The 13,948-nt window shown below is 49.4% G+C and overlaps 1 protein-coding gene across 1 annotated transcript in view; it reads left to right on the forward strand.

Moving 5' to 3' along the window:
* The window catches only part of LOC115097632 (fibrillin-2-like), a 421,199-nt gene that overhangs the window by 270,141 nt on the left and 137,110 nt on the right, over positions 1 to 13,948 (forward strand). Inside the window, 7 exon segments of the mRNA XM_029613571.1 lie at positions 1,721 to 1,846; positions 9,471 to 9,593; positions 9,876 to 9,998; positions 10,445 to 10,593; positions 10,595 to 10,607; positions 11,705 to 11,773; positions 12,990 to 13,115. Of these exon segments, the coding sequence (XP_029469431.1) occupies positions 1,721 to 1,846; positions 9,471 to 9,593; positions 9,876 to 9,998; positions 10,445 to 10,593; positions 10,595 to 10,607; positions 11,705 to 11,773; positions 12,990 to 13,115 (729 nt within the window).

Below are 13,948 nucleotides of genomic sequence, written 5' to 3' on the forward strand. Positions count from 1 at the left end.
AGATGTGGTTCTTTTCCTCAAGGGGGAAAAACATCTGTATCCTCCAGTTCAGAAGATTTGTCCAGCATGGAATCTGAATTTGGTTCTTCGGGTGCTGTGTGGTCCTTCCTTTGAACCGGTTAAGAGGGCTTCATTAAAGGATTTAATCCTGAAAGCTGTTTTCCTGGTGGCTATCTGTTTGGCTAGAAGGATTTATGAGCTGCAAGCTTGGTCATGCAGGGAACCTTTCCTGCATTTTTTGGAGGAGGGGGTTTCTTTACATATGGTTCCTTCTTTTTTGCCTAAGGTGGTTTCTTCCTTCCACCATAACCAGGTGATAAAGCTACTGGCCTTTCCGAATTTGTCAGCAGATGTTCCTATGGTGAGGGAGCTTCACTTATTGGACAAATTCTTTTGTGATATGTTAAGGCAACAAATGTCTTTTGCTGCATCGGAGGTGGACCCTTGGGCCAAGGTGGGGTTGACACAATCTGGAGGTAAGGACCTACGGGTCCCCACCATCAGCAGGTGGAGTGGTCTGAAAGTAGAGGCCTCTGGAGCTTCCCCTATACCAGCCCTCGCTCCTCGCAGGTTGAGCCTTTGGGTGCCGGGGCCGGCAGGACTTAAGTGGGCCTCGAGGTTGGTTAGCAAGAGAAGTTGGTTTAGCCCAGAGACAGCAGACAATAGGTGGCGTAGTCCTGCCTTGGACTGGGTAAGGTACTGGAACTCGGGCGCCAATGGAACAGAGATTAGCTGGAGGCGCTCAAGCAAAGGTAAGCCAAAGCCTAATAAGTCCACATCCAGGAAGTAGGCTAAAAGAGGCGTCAATGACAGTCTTGGATCAGAGCCGGTGGCAAAGCAGAGGTTGTGGCAAGCAATGCTGAGTTCTGATCACGGAGAAGTCAGTAGTGTTAGTCAATCAAGGCAATGGTCTGATCATGGAGAAGAATAGAGGGGCTTGGGTACATCCCACTTGTCTGGACTGATCTGAGGTATGAACAGGAAAGTGCCACAGATCATTCCATACCTGTCCCCATCTTTCGAAAGACTTTATCACTTCTGGATGTTGCTGAACTGTATGTAATATACTCAGATTAATGAGACATGTACATAGTTTGGGATGTGCTTTGTGTTAAGTTAAGGGGGCCTAGTTTTCAGGGGGCCCCAACTTTAAGTCTCTGTTCGCCCAAGGTTTATTGGGGTTTGTTAAGGTAGACATCTTGGTTTGGGTACAGGTCAATACTGAGGGACTGCAGGTGGCATTCTCGGTTATGTAGCAGTGCCTCAAAGTTTTGTTCTCTGTCTCCATCTGCTGGAGGAGATGCAAAACCCTCTTGTCTGGACTGATCCGTGGTACTTCAGGAAAAAAAATTAGCAGGTAAGAACCTGTTTTCCTGTACTTCCCTATACCCACAGGGACAGTGGATTATAGTGGAAATCACACCCACACACCTCCCCTCATTAGATCCACGAGGACAATGAATTACAGTGAAAATCGCACCTGCGCACACCTCCCTGCATCATACCCACAGGAACGGTGTATTACAGTGGAAATCGCACCTGCACACAAGTTACTGCATCAGTCCCACAGAGACAGTGTATTTAACTGTAAATCACATCTGCACAGGTGTGTTCTGTCTGTGAGATGCATCGTGCAGGTGTGTGGCAGGCACGTCCTGTCTCTTGAGATCTACCATGCAGGCGTGCGACGAATGTGTTCTGTTTTTATCTTCACTTGCAGATGTAGATGAATGTGCCGATAATGTGAACCTGTGTGATAATGGGCAGTGCCTGAATGCCCCAGGAGGATACCGCTGTGAGTGTGAGATGGGGTTCACCCCCACCGAGGACAGCAGGGCCTGTCAGGGTAAGAATGCTTGCAGGGCTGATTTCTGCATGGAGCTCGCAATAGGACAGATAAAACTGTCTGCAAAATGTACCCTTCGTGATTATAATGAGGTACATAATCAAACTACCCATGGTTTGGCAACCCCCACCTATCATTATTGCCCTCCCTATGACCCTAAATTCTCACAGATGAAAGCTGCAGTATGATTGACTGATAGGTCTCCTCTTAGAATATAGGAAGGACAATTCACAAAGCAATTTATGTGGATAAAAAGCAATTTAAAATTTCCTCGTTTCGGGTGTCTAAAAGTTTGCATGTTATTCTACATTCAGAGGAGGTGTTACTAGGGGGTGTGTTTCAGTCAGGTGGTAGACACCCTGGAACACACTTCTGTGGCAGAGTTCAAGCACACGGGGGATAGACACAAAAAGGACAGTTTGCAAAAGAGTTCACCCAGGTGCAAAGCCCGTAGCTATTTTGCACCTGTGGACTTTGTACCTGTTTTCAAAAGGAAAGAACATGCATGCTTTCCCTTGGTAAATTGTCCACAGGTAAAACCGGGTACGGACTTGGCACCTGTTTTTCGTATAGGCTAAATCTGGTTGGAAAATAGCATATGTACATTTATATATTCAATGTGCACACACTATTGCCTAATTCCACCCCAACGACGTCACCTGTGGGAACTCCTTCCCTTAACCTGGCGGAAAATGTGTACGCTATGGGGCCCTGTGCGTACTTATAGCTGGGTTAAGGGTAGGAAATGTTTAGGCATCCCTTTACCCAGATAAATAGCTTTTAAAAATTGTCTTCAAAGAGATCTTAGAGGAGGGGAAGAGAAGACAACAGAGCGAGTACATAAAAACATAAGAGTGTGCCATGTTGGATACGACCAAAGGTCTGTTGAGCCCAATATCCTGTCTTCAAAAGTAGCTAATCCAGGTCATTAAGAAGCACCCGGCAGATCCCAAAGAGTAGATCCAGTTCCTTATTCCTTACTTCCAGGGTTAAGTGGTAGGGTCCCCAATTCTGTCTGATTAATAATTGTTTATGAACTTTTCTTTTAGGAATTTGGGCAAATCCCTTTTAAATCTAACTGTGCCATTCGCCTTAATCTCAATCTCCAGCAACAAATTCCACCACTTGATTGCGTATTCACTGAAAAAATGTTATGTTATTTAACTGTTCTACCCTACTCGTGATTTTATGGACCTCTATCATATCCCCTCTTAGTCATCTCTTCTTCAGGCTGAAGAGCCCTAACCTTTTAGTCTTTCTTTATAAGGTAATCAGGATAGGATAAGACCTGTGGCAGTAAAGTAGTCAGGTAAAAAATAGGCCCAACGCACCAGATGTGCAAGCCATGCAATGGCACGGGGTGGTTCACCCAGGAGGGGTGGCAAAGGAAGAGGCCTAGCAGGGCCTCCATGGCCCAAGAAAAAAGACAGAATGAGAGAGGGTCAGGTGGCCGCCAGTGGACCTTATCCTCACAGATGGGTGAGGTAAGGAGGAGACAGAGAGAGGCCTGGGAAGTCACCAATGGACTTCATCCCACTGGCAGCTGAAGAAGTAAGAGACAGGTCCAGTAGGCTGCTGGCAGAACCCACTTCACTGACACCTGACGAAAGAAGAGAGAGAGAAAGAGGCCCATGCAGCTACCGGTAGACCCCATCCCCTAGCAGCTGAAGAAAGAAGAGACAGGCCCGCAGCTGCTGGTGGACGTGATCCTACAGGCAGCTGAAGAGAAATAGAGGCCCGGGTGGCCTACCAGTGGCTAAAAAAAATGAGATACCCAGGGGATTGCTGGTGGTCTCCATCCCACTGGCGGCTGAAGAAAGGAGAAGGAGAGGCCTATTCTTGAGTGAGAGTCAGCATGTGTATCAATGAGAGAATGTGTGAGAGAGAGGGAATGTGTATGTGTGTGTGTGTGAGATTGAGAGAGAATGTGTGTATGTCAGTGAGAGCATATGTATGAGAGAGAGAGAGGCAGTGTGTGTGTATGTCAGGATATATGAGTGAGAGATGGAGTGTGTATGTATGTGTGTCAGCGAAAGCTTGTGTAAGTGACAATGATTGTCAGTAAGATCTTGTGGCTATAAGAGAGAACATGTATAAGAGGGGAATGTGTGTGTATGTGTGTGTGAGAGAGGGAATGTGGGAGAGAGAGTGGGAATATATGTGTGAGAAAGCATGTGTATGAAAGCGAGGGATTGTGGGTGTATGCATGTGAGAGATCAGTGTGTGTGTGTGTGTATATATGAGTATGTTTCCAAGTGCGCATGCATGTGTGCGCGTATGTGTGTGTGTGTGAAAAAATGAACACGTGTATGTAAAACAGGAGAAAGTTTTTGTGCCCCCTACACACACACACACACCCGAGTAAACCATGACAATCTCAGGATGACTGGAAATCAAAATTCCCCAGATATGGAGAGCAGGGAAATGTTTAATCCTTACTAGTTTTGATTATTATATTTATTTATTTTCTACTCCAATGTTCCACAGTTCACAGTGGCTTATAATAAAAACATTCATAATATATAAAACATAAATCAACATATATGGTGCCAGATAAAAAAAGCATTCATAAAAACATAAGGCCATAAATACAATTAAAAACAGCTAAACACATTGTATGCAAATCTATCTCATGCATATTCATTGCAAACCTGTCTGTGGCTATCAAGGACCAGAGTTGGCCACCCCTGTGCTAGCATGGAGTTTCTCTTTGGAGATCTATAGCAGCCTGTTTTCTAATAACAAGTAGTAGTGTTTTAGGGCCTGGTGTAATATTTGTTGCGCTCCTTTTCATAGGTAAGATTGTGACTCTTTGTCCTGGAAATTAGTGCTGTTTGATATGGGAGATTTACTAAAATTATAACTCAGTTTACTTATAACTTTCTGGGGCCATGGAGGCCAAGCTGACACCAAACATGCATTACAAAAGGCCTAATACCATATGGGTTCCAAGTATCATTTTTGCAGGGTTTTGCATGTAAATATAATTTTCCTAGTGTGTTGCCAGATGGACTCAGGACCGGTGGGTTATGTGCTCCTCTGCCAGCAGATGGGAGACGGAGTCAGATTTCAAAGCTGATGACACCCTAGATATACCCCTGCAGGGAACTCAGCTCTTCAGTATCTCTCCGTCTCCGAGCAGATGAGGTCACTATCCTCTCGCTAGCATGGTGCTAGCGGGATTACAAAAAAAAAAAAGAAAGTAGAGGAGCATTTTACCTTAAAGAAGATTGAGCCCCGCTCTCCTGCTGTGATACCTAAGGGTCCCTCCCCCAGTTGAGAATTCCTGAGGTGAATTCCGATCCCTCAGATGTGCCGTTGATCCGGTAGCTTCCCGGTGTGGACTTAGCCACTGAAGCAGCTGAAAGGCAGCGGGCGCAAAGCTGAGCACGGCGGTGAAGGCCAATCCCTCTCCCCCCGCAGCTGGAGATCGTCTCTGCACTCGGCCGGTAAGCACTGAGACCAGGTAAGTTAAATCCAGAGAACAAGGAGTCCGGCAAGTCTTCTCTGGTCTCCTTTCTCAGCGCACCGTACTGACTTCGTCCCGATCCCGGCAAGGTAATAAGGGGAGGCTTCGAACGGGTTGCTCAGCTCTGGGGAGCTGCCGGATATGCCCCGTTTTCGGCTCGGTGAGTCAGCCACATGGTGACTCTGGCAACGCCATCTTGCTCGTGGTGGGCTCCGGCGCCATCTTCCCCCCTTCGGCCATTGGTACGCGTGGGGCAGGCCGGCCTCTTGGGTACACAACGTGTGCTTTTACAAACGCATAGCCACGCGCATAACTGCGCGCACAGCCGCACTCATAACTGCTTGCACAACCGCGCACATCCAGGCGCATTACCTGCGTGCACCAGATACCAAGCACACAGAGGTGATGGCCCCAGTGGCAAAGAAGCCCAGACGGCATTCCCTTTGCGTGGCCTGCCACATCAGAGCAGCACAGCCTGACCTGAAGTCCTGCCTGTGCCAACACTGTGAGAAAGCCCAGGGAGGACTAGATTCTCTGAAGTTTTCCAAGTCTGGTCCATCCCAGTCGGAGGACGGGTCGGCAGTGACCTTATCTGGCAGCTCCCCGAAGCTGAGCAATTCTGAGATGACGTACTCACCACGAGAGAGCTCTTCAGTAACCCCTACTCCGGCGCCCCAAGGGATAAGCATGGACCCAGGGGCCTTCTCTTGTTTGGAAATTTTCCAGGAACTACAAGCCTTTGTTCAGGCTTAGTCAGCCCTGGTCACAACCCAGGTGGAACCCCAGCTGGGAGCACCTGATCCTCCAGGCCCTGTCCGGGGACCTCGAGACATGCCTCGCCTCACCAAGAATATCCCTGACAGGGATCCAGACACCACAGATGAAGATGAGGGCTCACTGGAGGAAGGGGAAATCCCTCCAGGCCTGGAACCATACAGAACCATGCTTTGCTTCTTCCACAGGGATGAATTGCCAGCCCTAGTCTCCCAGGCATGGACCCTATGGCGGAACCAAGGAAGAACCCCATCCTGGTGTCCCTTCGTAAGGCTTCTTGCTATTTCCTGATGCCGGAAGCCATCTAGGAACTGATCGACCTGGAATGGGATGCCCCGGAGGAGAGCTTTAAAGGAGTGCGGGCCTGGGAATCCTTGTACCCTCTGGAACCCGCGATCAAGAAAGGCCTGTGTTTCCTGAAAGTGGACGCCATAGTCTGTGCTGTCTCGAAGCGAACGACCATTCCCTTTGAGGGAGGGGCAGCACTGAAGGGTGCTCAAGATAGACGATTAAAATACATCCTTAAGCACTGATTCAATGCGACAGCAATGACACTGCAAATCGCTTCCTGCTGCGTTCTAGTGGCTCCCTCCTGCTTGCTTCTCTCGAGAGAGACAGATAGTTCCGGAGCATACGCCGGAGAGGCGATTGAGCCTTCCACAGCCTTCCTGGCAGATGCAAGCTCAGACCTAGTGCATACCTCAGCCAGAGGAGTAGCCTCGGTAGTGGCGGCCAGAAGGCAATTATGGTTGCGCAGATGGTCAGCAGACGCGATCTGTTAGGCAAACCTCACAAGAATGTCCTTAAAATTGGATCGTACTCTCTACAGAAGTGAGCATCCGAGGGTGGGAAGCCCACTACCAGGAACTGACGGACCAGGGACAATGCACCAAGGAAGAAGCGAAATGGAACATAAACCACCTGGAAGCTCGAGTGGTCAGACTAGCGTGCCTGCAGTTCAGCTACAGGCTCCAAGGGCAAGTGATTTGAGTGATGTCAGACAACGCAACAACGGTTGTATACATCAACCACCAGGGAAGAACCAGGAGTCAGCAGGTGTCTCTGGAGATAGACCCCCTCATGGAATGGGCAGAGGTAAACCTACAAGGGATCGCGGCCTCCCACATCGCAGGAAAAGACAACATCTCAGTGGACTTCCTCAGCAGGGAAAGCCTGGACCTGGGGGAGTGGACGCTGTCAACCAGAGGCTTCCAGCTGATAGTAAATCACTGGGGCCGCCCGACCATGGACCTACTGGCCACATCTCGCAATGCCAAAATTCCCCGGTTCTTCAGCCACAGATGAGAGTAGCACTCCCAAGGGATCGACGCCCTCGTTCAGAACTGGCCAGAGGAGGACTTACTGTACGCCTTCCCTCCATGGCCTCTACTGGGCAAGATCATCCGCAAAATAGAACACCACAGAGGGTTAGTCCTACTAGTGGCTCCAGACTGGCCCAGACACCCGTGGTACGCAGACATGCAAAGACTTCTTGCAGGGAGCCCTCTGCACCTCCCTTCACACAGGGACTTTCTCCAGCAGGGCCCGATCCTTCACGAAGATCCGTCTCGATTCTCTCTTACGGTCTGGCCCTTAAGAGGACTCACCTGAAGAAGCGTGGCTATTTGAAGGCCATGATCGCCACCTAGCTCTGCACGCGGAAGTTCTCAACGTCCCTGGGATACATACGGATCTGGAGAATATTCGAAGCCTGGTGCGAGGACCGCGGGGTGCCCCCATGAACGGCCAAGATTCCCATGATTCTGGAATTCCTACAGGATGGTATGATGAAAGGGTTGTCACTCAACTCCCTCAAGATTCAGATAGCAGCTCTCTCCTGCTTCAGAGCTGAAATAAACAGAAACCATCTCTCTGCACACCCGGACGTGGACCGTTTCCTAAAAGGGGTTAAACAACTCTGACCACCCTTGAAGTGGCCGGTCCCCCTATGGAATCTCAACCTGGTATTGGACCTTTTAGCAGGACCTTCCTTCAGGCCAATGCGCAGTCTGTCACTACGCCTTCTAACACTAAAGACGGTCTTCTTGGTGGCAATATGCTCGGCCGTTGCATCTCGGAACTACAGGCACTATCCTGTCGGCACCCATTCCTCAGTTTCACTCCAGGAGCAATATAGCTTCGCACCGTGCCCTCCTTCCTACTGAAAGTGGTCTCAGGGTTTCACTTGAATCAATCTATCTCCTTACCATTCCTAGAGGGACATAAGAACTCAGAAGATTCCCGATTTCTTCGCCACCTAAACGTCGGCAGACTCCTAGTACGATACTTATAACTATCAGAGCTGGTGAACAAAATGGATCGCTTGTTTGTCCTTCACAACTGAAAGAAACAAGGCAAAGCGGCCTCACGAGCGACTATAGCTCACTGAATCAAGGAAGTAATCAATAGATATGTGAATTTGTTTATTACGAATTAGGCAATTTCAACGAAACGGATTTTCCCCGAGCTTCGGGGAAAATTTGTTTTTCGGGTTAGTGCAGGGGGAGGGGCACATTTATTAAAGAAAAAAACCCACCCCAACCCTTAAATTTTACTTTCTTACACCCTCCCATCATCCCGATCCCTCCCCAAGACTTACTAAATGTCCCTGGTGGTCCAGCGGGGTCCCATGAACGATCTCTCCCTCCATGCTGTCGGGCTTGCTATGACTCAAAATGGCACCGATAGCCTTGCCCTTATGATGTCACAGGGGCTACCGGTGCCATTGGTCAACCCCTGTCACATGCTCCTACTATGTGACAGGGGCTGACCAAAGAAGAGCTTGGAAGGCGAATCTCAATGCTGTACAAATATGGGTAAGCCATTTCTCTAACCATAGTTCAGGGCACCCACATTAGAACGGGTGTCAGCGGTATGTAGGTTGAGTGCACTGGTGGTCTCCAGTTTTAATCAAGTTTTAATCAGTTTTTAATTAGCCAATATAAACGTCCACAATGGCTTTTCGAAGAGAATACTGTGAATGGCTGAGGTCATGGCAGGGGTGTATCTAGGGTGACGTCAGCTTTGAAATCTGATTCTGTCTCCCATCTGCTGGCAGAGGAACACATAACCCACTGGTCCTGAGTCCACCTGTCTACACTAAGGAAAACGAAATTATCAGGTAAGTAATTTCTCCAATACATGCTGTTATGGCTGGGAGCAAGGGAGCACAAGGCTTGTAAGCTTTGCATAGGGCAACTAATATCCTTGCACTGGCTCTGATTGGAAAAACAATAAAAATTTAAGCATTAAAAAAACCAGGAGTGGCGGCCAGCACAGTTATTGTTCGCACAGGGAAGCAAATAAGGTAGCACCGGCCCTGGGTAGAAACAGACAGATTTATCTTCCTCCCACCCCTCACTTTCTTTGCCTTTACCACAGACATCGATGAGTGCACGTTCCAGAACATTTGCGTGTTTGGAAGCTGCCAGAATCTTGCCGGAATGTTCCGCTGCGTCTGCGACGATGGCTACGAGCTGGACCGAAGCGGAGGCAACTGTACAGGTACCGGGGGACTGGGGATGTCTTCCGCTGAACGGGTATTTACCCGCAGGGGAAAAAAAAAAAAAAGCTCTTTGAAATTTACCCCGCCCCCCCACGTGGGGAAAAGTACACAGACCCTTCCACGGCACGCGTGCGTTCTTCACAGGGAAAAGGGTGGCACTGGAGCGAGTTTGGCGAGCTTCCGTGTCTTCTTTACCCTGCATATACCATGCATCTCAAATCTGTAGTTCTTACACGGAAGTCTCCCCACCCTTCCACCAATCCTCCTGCTTTTCCCTTCAGATGTCAACGAGTGTGCTGACCCCGTGAACTGCATCAACGGCCTGTGCGTGAACACCCCCGGCAGCTACCTCTGCAACTGCCCCCAGGACTTTGAGCTGAACCCCACCGGAGTGGGCTGCGTGGGTGAGTGCAGGTCCCGTCCTGCCTGGCGGGGAGCGCACCGAGTCCCTCTGGAAGGGAATCGCGCTCCCAGCGCTGGTCTCGACACGAGGGCCCCCCGGTGCGTCTCCTTTTTCACTGGTTTTGACAGAGGGCAGTGGGAGCTGGTTGGATAGGACAAGCAGCGGGGTTTTTTTTCGGTTTGTTTTAAATTTACGAAGCTCCATCGCTTGTAGACTGCCTGCAGGACGGGTAAGTCATAGGGGTCCTTGTGAAGGAGTGCCATTGCAGTCTTCATTTCTGGGGAGCACAGAACGGCGCAGGCCTTTCACCCGAACGTGCTCACGTAGTTAAGTGGTACTTCTCCTTCTGAGGTTACCGGCGCCCACCGTCGGGCTCTCGGTGAGGTACAGCCTGAGCGTGCGCGGCACAGCTGACTGCCTTTTCTTCTCCCTCCTTTCCGTGCTCAGACACTCGCATTGGGAACTGTTTCCTGGACACGCAGCCCCGGGGTGATGGCGGCATTTCCTGCAGCGCCGAGATTGGTGTTGGAGTCACACGGGCCTCTTGCTGCTGCTCGTTGGGTCGAGCCTGGGGTAACCCCTGTGAATTCTGTCCATCCCGTTAATTCAAGTAAGTGAAAGGACCCCTTGGCTTTTGAGGCAGGATAGGGGGGGTGTTGGTTCTCGGTATCCCCTGTGCGGGATTGCAGCAGGAGAAAAGAGGCACCCTAGGCAAACAGCAGGAACCCTAGCTCCCAGGAATTCTCTTGCAAGCACAGCAGGTCATCTTTCTAGAAAATAAGGATAATAAGCAGTTATTGATAATCTGCATTTTGATGTTATGTTGCATGAACTGTAGAGTTTTTTGAGTACATTCGTATGAGAGTACAGTCACACGGACAGTAAGAAATAAGACTTGCCATACTGGGTCAGACCAGAGGTCCATCAAGCCCAACAGTGGCCAAGTCACAAGTACTGGCAGGATCCCCCTTCATTCACATTGAGTAGTATTGGCTTCCTAGCCAAGGTAAAGATATGCATGATGTAGCCTTGTACATATACACAAGATGCCATGCACGTAGATATATATATATATATATATATATAAGGTTTGGATTGGCATCTGTGTGTGCAAAACTGTCTTGCTATCTGCCTCTTTGGAAATGAGGTTATGCTATTAGACTCTTTTGAGCACCTTCATAGTCATCCGAATGGGTCCTTACAGGCAGTGTGTGGTTGTGTGGCTTCATTCTTAAAATGCCTCAGGAACATATGCGCGTGTTTTGGGGTGTATCTTTAAGACATGTCAGCTAATTGCAATGCAGTTAAACGGCTTCACCTTGGTGGAAAAGACCCTTAGGCTACATCTTCATCTTGCACACAAGACTCCATTGACACATACACACGGACCTACAAGCTGTACGTAATCACTCAAGGAGCATACCTCCCCCAACACACCCAGATTGCCAGAGAGCCAGACAGACACCCAGACATACTTGCAGTCAGACCCACACAATGACAGTAAGTGAGAGACAAACACAGCCAACAACCGGACCCTCATAAATCAAAGCAAGCCACAGAGGCCACAGGCATACACGCACAGCGATTAGCACGTACCACATGTACAGAGAAAAGAGCCTGGGCGGAGTGTCCGTTCATAGCAGCCCTTCTGAGGATCAGTTTGTGATAGTATTCTGTGCCTAAAGGGTCTCGCCCTTTCCCTTTCAGCGGAATACAAGACCTTGTGTCCTGGGGGAGAAGGCTTCAGACCCAATCCTATCACTGTTATCCTAGAAGGTGAGTCTGGCACCTCTTGGACTCTTTCGTGGCTGAAGTGCAGGAGATGGGGGAGTATCTTTGTACACAAGCCACTTTCTCACATGTTAGACTGTGCACTACAATATCTGTAATGTTGTAAAATGTGCATCCCAGACTCTGTCCCTGCATATTATATTATGTGCAATCTCGGATCCTGTCCCTGTGTCTTCTGTCATGTGCAGTCCCTGATCCTGTCACTTTGTCTTCTATCATGTGCAGTCCCTGATCCTGTCACTTTGTCTTCTATCATGTGCAGTCCCGGATCTTGTCCCTGTGTCTTCTGTCATGTGCAGTCCCTGATCCTGAACCTGTGTCTTCTGTCATGTGCAGTCCCTGATCCTGTCCCTGCATGTTTTACTGTGCTCTTGCAAACATGTCACATTTTCCATACTGCACATACAGATACTCCAGTGAATAACTGGAGAATACATCTTCCTCTTTCTCATGTGCACACCTCTTTCCACTGCTAACATGCAGGACCATCTCTAGGCTAACCAGCACCCTGTGTGAAAAGTGAAATTGGTGCCCCTTTCTTACCCTTTCAATGGTGTCAGCTCTGGCACAGTTCTGCCTCCTTCAGTGGTGGCAATGGCTCCAGCACAGCAGCCCCTCCATCCTCTACCCAGCACTATTATCCCCTTGACCCCTAAGATATAGGTAACCCTCTGTTTACAGTATATATGGTGAACTCCAGTCCTCGAGTGCCACAAACAGGGCCAGGTGTTCAGGATATCCACAATGCATACGCATGAGATAGATTTGCGTAGAATGGAGGCAGTGCATGCAAATCTTTCTCGTGCATGATTCATGGTAGATATCCTGAAAACCTGGCCCGTTTGTGGCCCTCGAGGACCGGAGTTCGCCATCGCTGGTATATGGGAAGGGGGGGTGCTAGCATGTGGGTGTCCTGTGTGGCTGCACAGGCCGCATACTCTCAAAGCTGCTTACCTGCCTCTCTCCTCAGTCTCGGGCACGCGGTCCCTCTGCTTTTATAGCTCATCCACTTCTCCCTGGCATCCCGTGGATACGCTTCACTCCACGGCTTTTGTATGTGCTGTCTCCGCTATCACGGGGAAATGCCCCTCTCCCCCCCCCCCCCCCCACTGTCCCCCTAAAATTCTTCCTCCTTGTTTCCCCTGGGGCATTGCACATGGGCAATTGCTTCTTGCCCTCCCTCTGTTTTCCCCCCCCGCAGATATTGATGAGTGCCAGGAGCTGCCAGGTCTCTGCCAAGGAGGAAACTGTGTTAACACGTTCGGCAGCTTCCAGTGCGAATGTCCCCTGGGCTACTACCTGAACGAGGACACCCGCATCTGTGAAGGTAAGCTTGAGACCCTCGCAGTGCTGCCCTCAGAGCTTAAGTCAGGATTTGTAGGAGAGAGAGAGATCCGGGACAGGGGAGGCCTCCCTCACAGACAGAGGTGTAAAACAGGAGTGCAGTGCTGTGCCAACTTGCAGCTCAGTGCAGTTTGAGGAAAGCTGCAGGGACTGAAGGGGGGGTGTCTGTGCTCCTTATCATTGGGGTGGAGCTGGTAGCGAATGAGAGATGTCCGTCTGGATCAGCTCCCCCTGAAGCTGCAGTGACCGATAGGGGGGGACTGTGGTGGTCTCCCTTTGTCAGAGCCCCAATCACTGGATATTTTCTCTGACTCAGATCCTGGGAAAGCTGCAGTTAGCCCAGCAAGACTGTGGTTTTTCTTCATTGCCCACAGATAATCAGTAAACTGCACTGCTATTCTTTAAAGCTAAACTATAAACAGTCTTCAGCTCAACAAATATTATTTTCTTTACCCTCCCTGCAATTGTAAAATCTTGATAACCTTTTGAGAATTCGCTGACCTGACAGCTGGGCCAGCTGCGCTAGTTCTGTACGTTCATATCTGTCTGTGCTGATGTCCACATGGTGGATCAGTCCTGCCCAGGGACTGGGGTGTGCCTGCACCACTTTAATGTTGTCCGAAGGGTGTCAGAGGCTAGGCAGAAAGCCTACAGATCGGTCTGCTTGCACAGCTTTGAAATAGCACAGCTTTTGCCTAAGGATTTAATTTTCTGAGACTTTGTGGAAGGGAAAAAGTCTCACGGGGAGCAGAGAGAAGGGGGAATTGCAAGGAGAATCTTGTACAGCATTTACCAGAAGTCCTGGTGCATTTCTGT

Source organism: Rhinatrema bivittatum, chromosome 8 (genome assembly GCF_901001135.1).
Source record: "Rhinatrema bivittatum chromosome 8, aRhiBiv1.1, whole genome shotgun sequence".
Classification (NCBI taxonomy): domain Eukaryota; kingdom Metazoa; phylum Chordata; class Amphibia; order Gymnophiona; family Rhinatrematidae; genus Rhinatrema; species Rhinatrema bivittatum.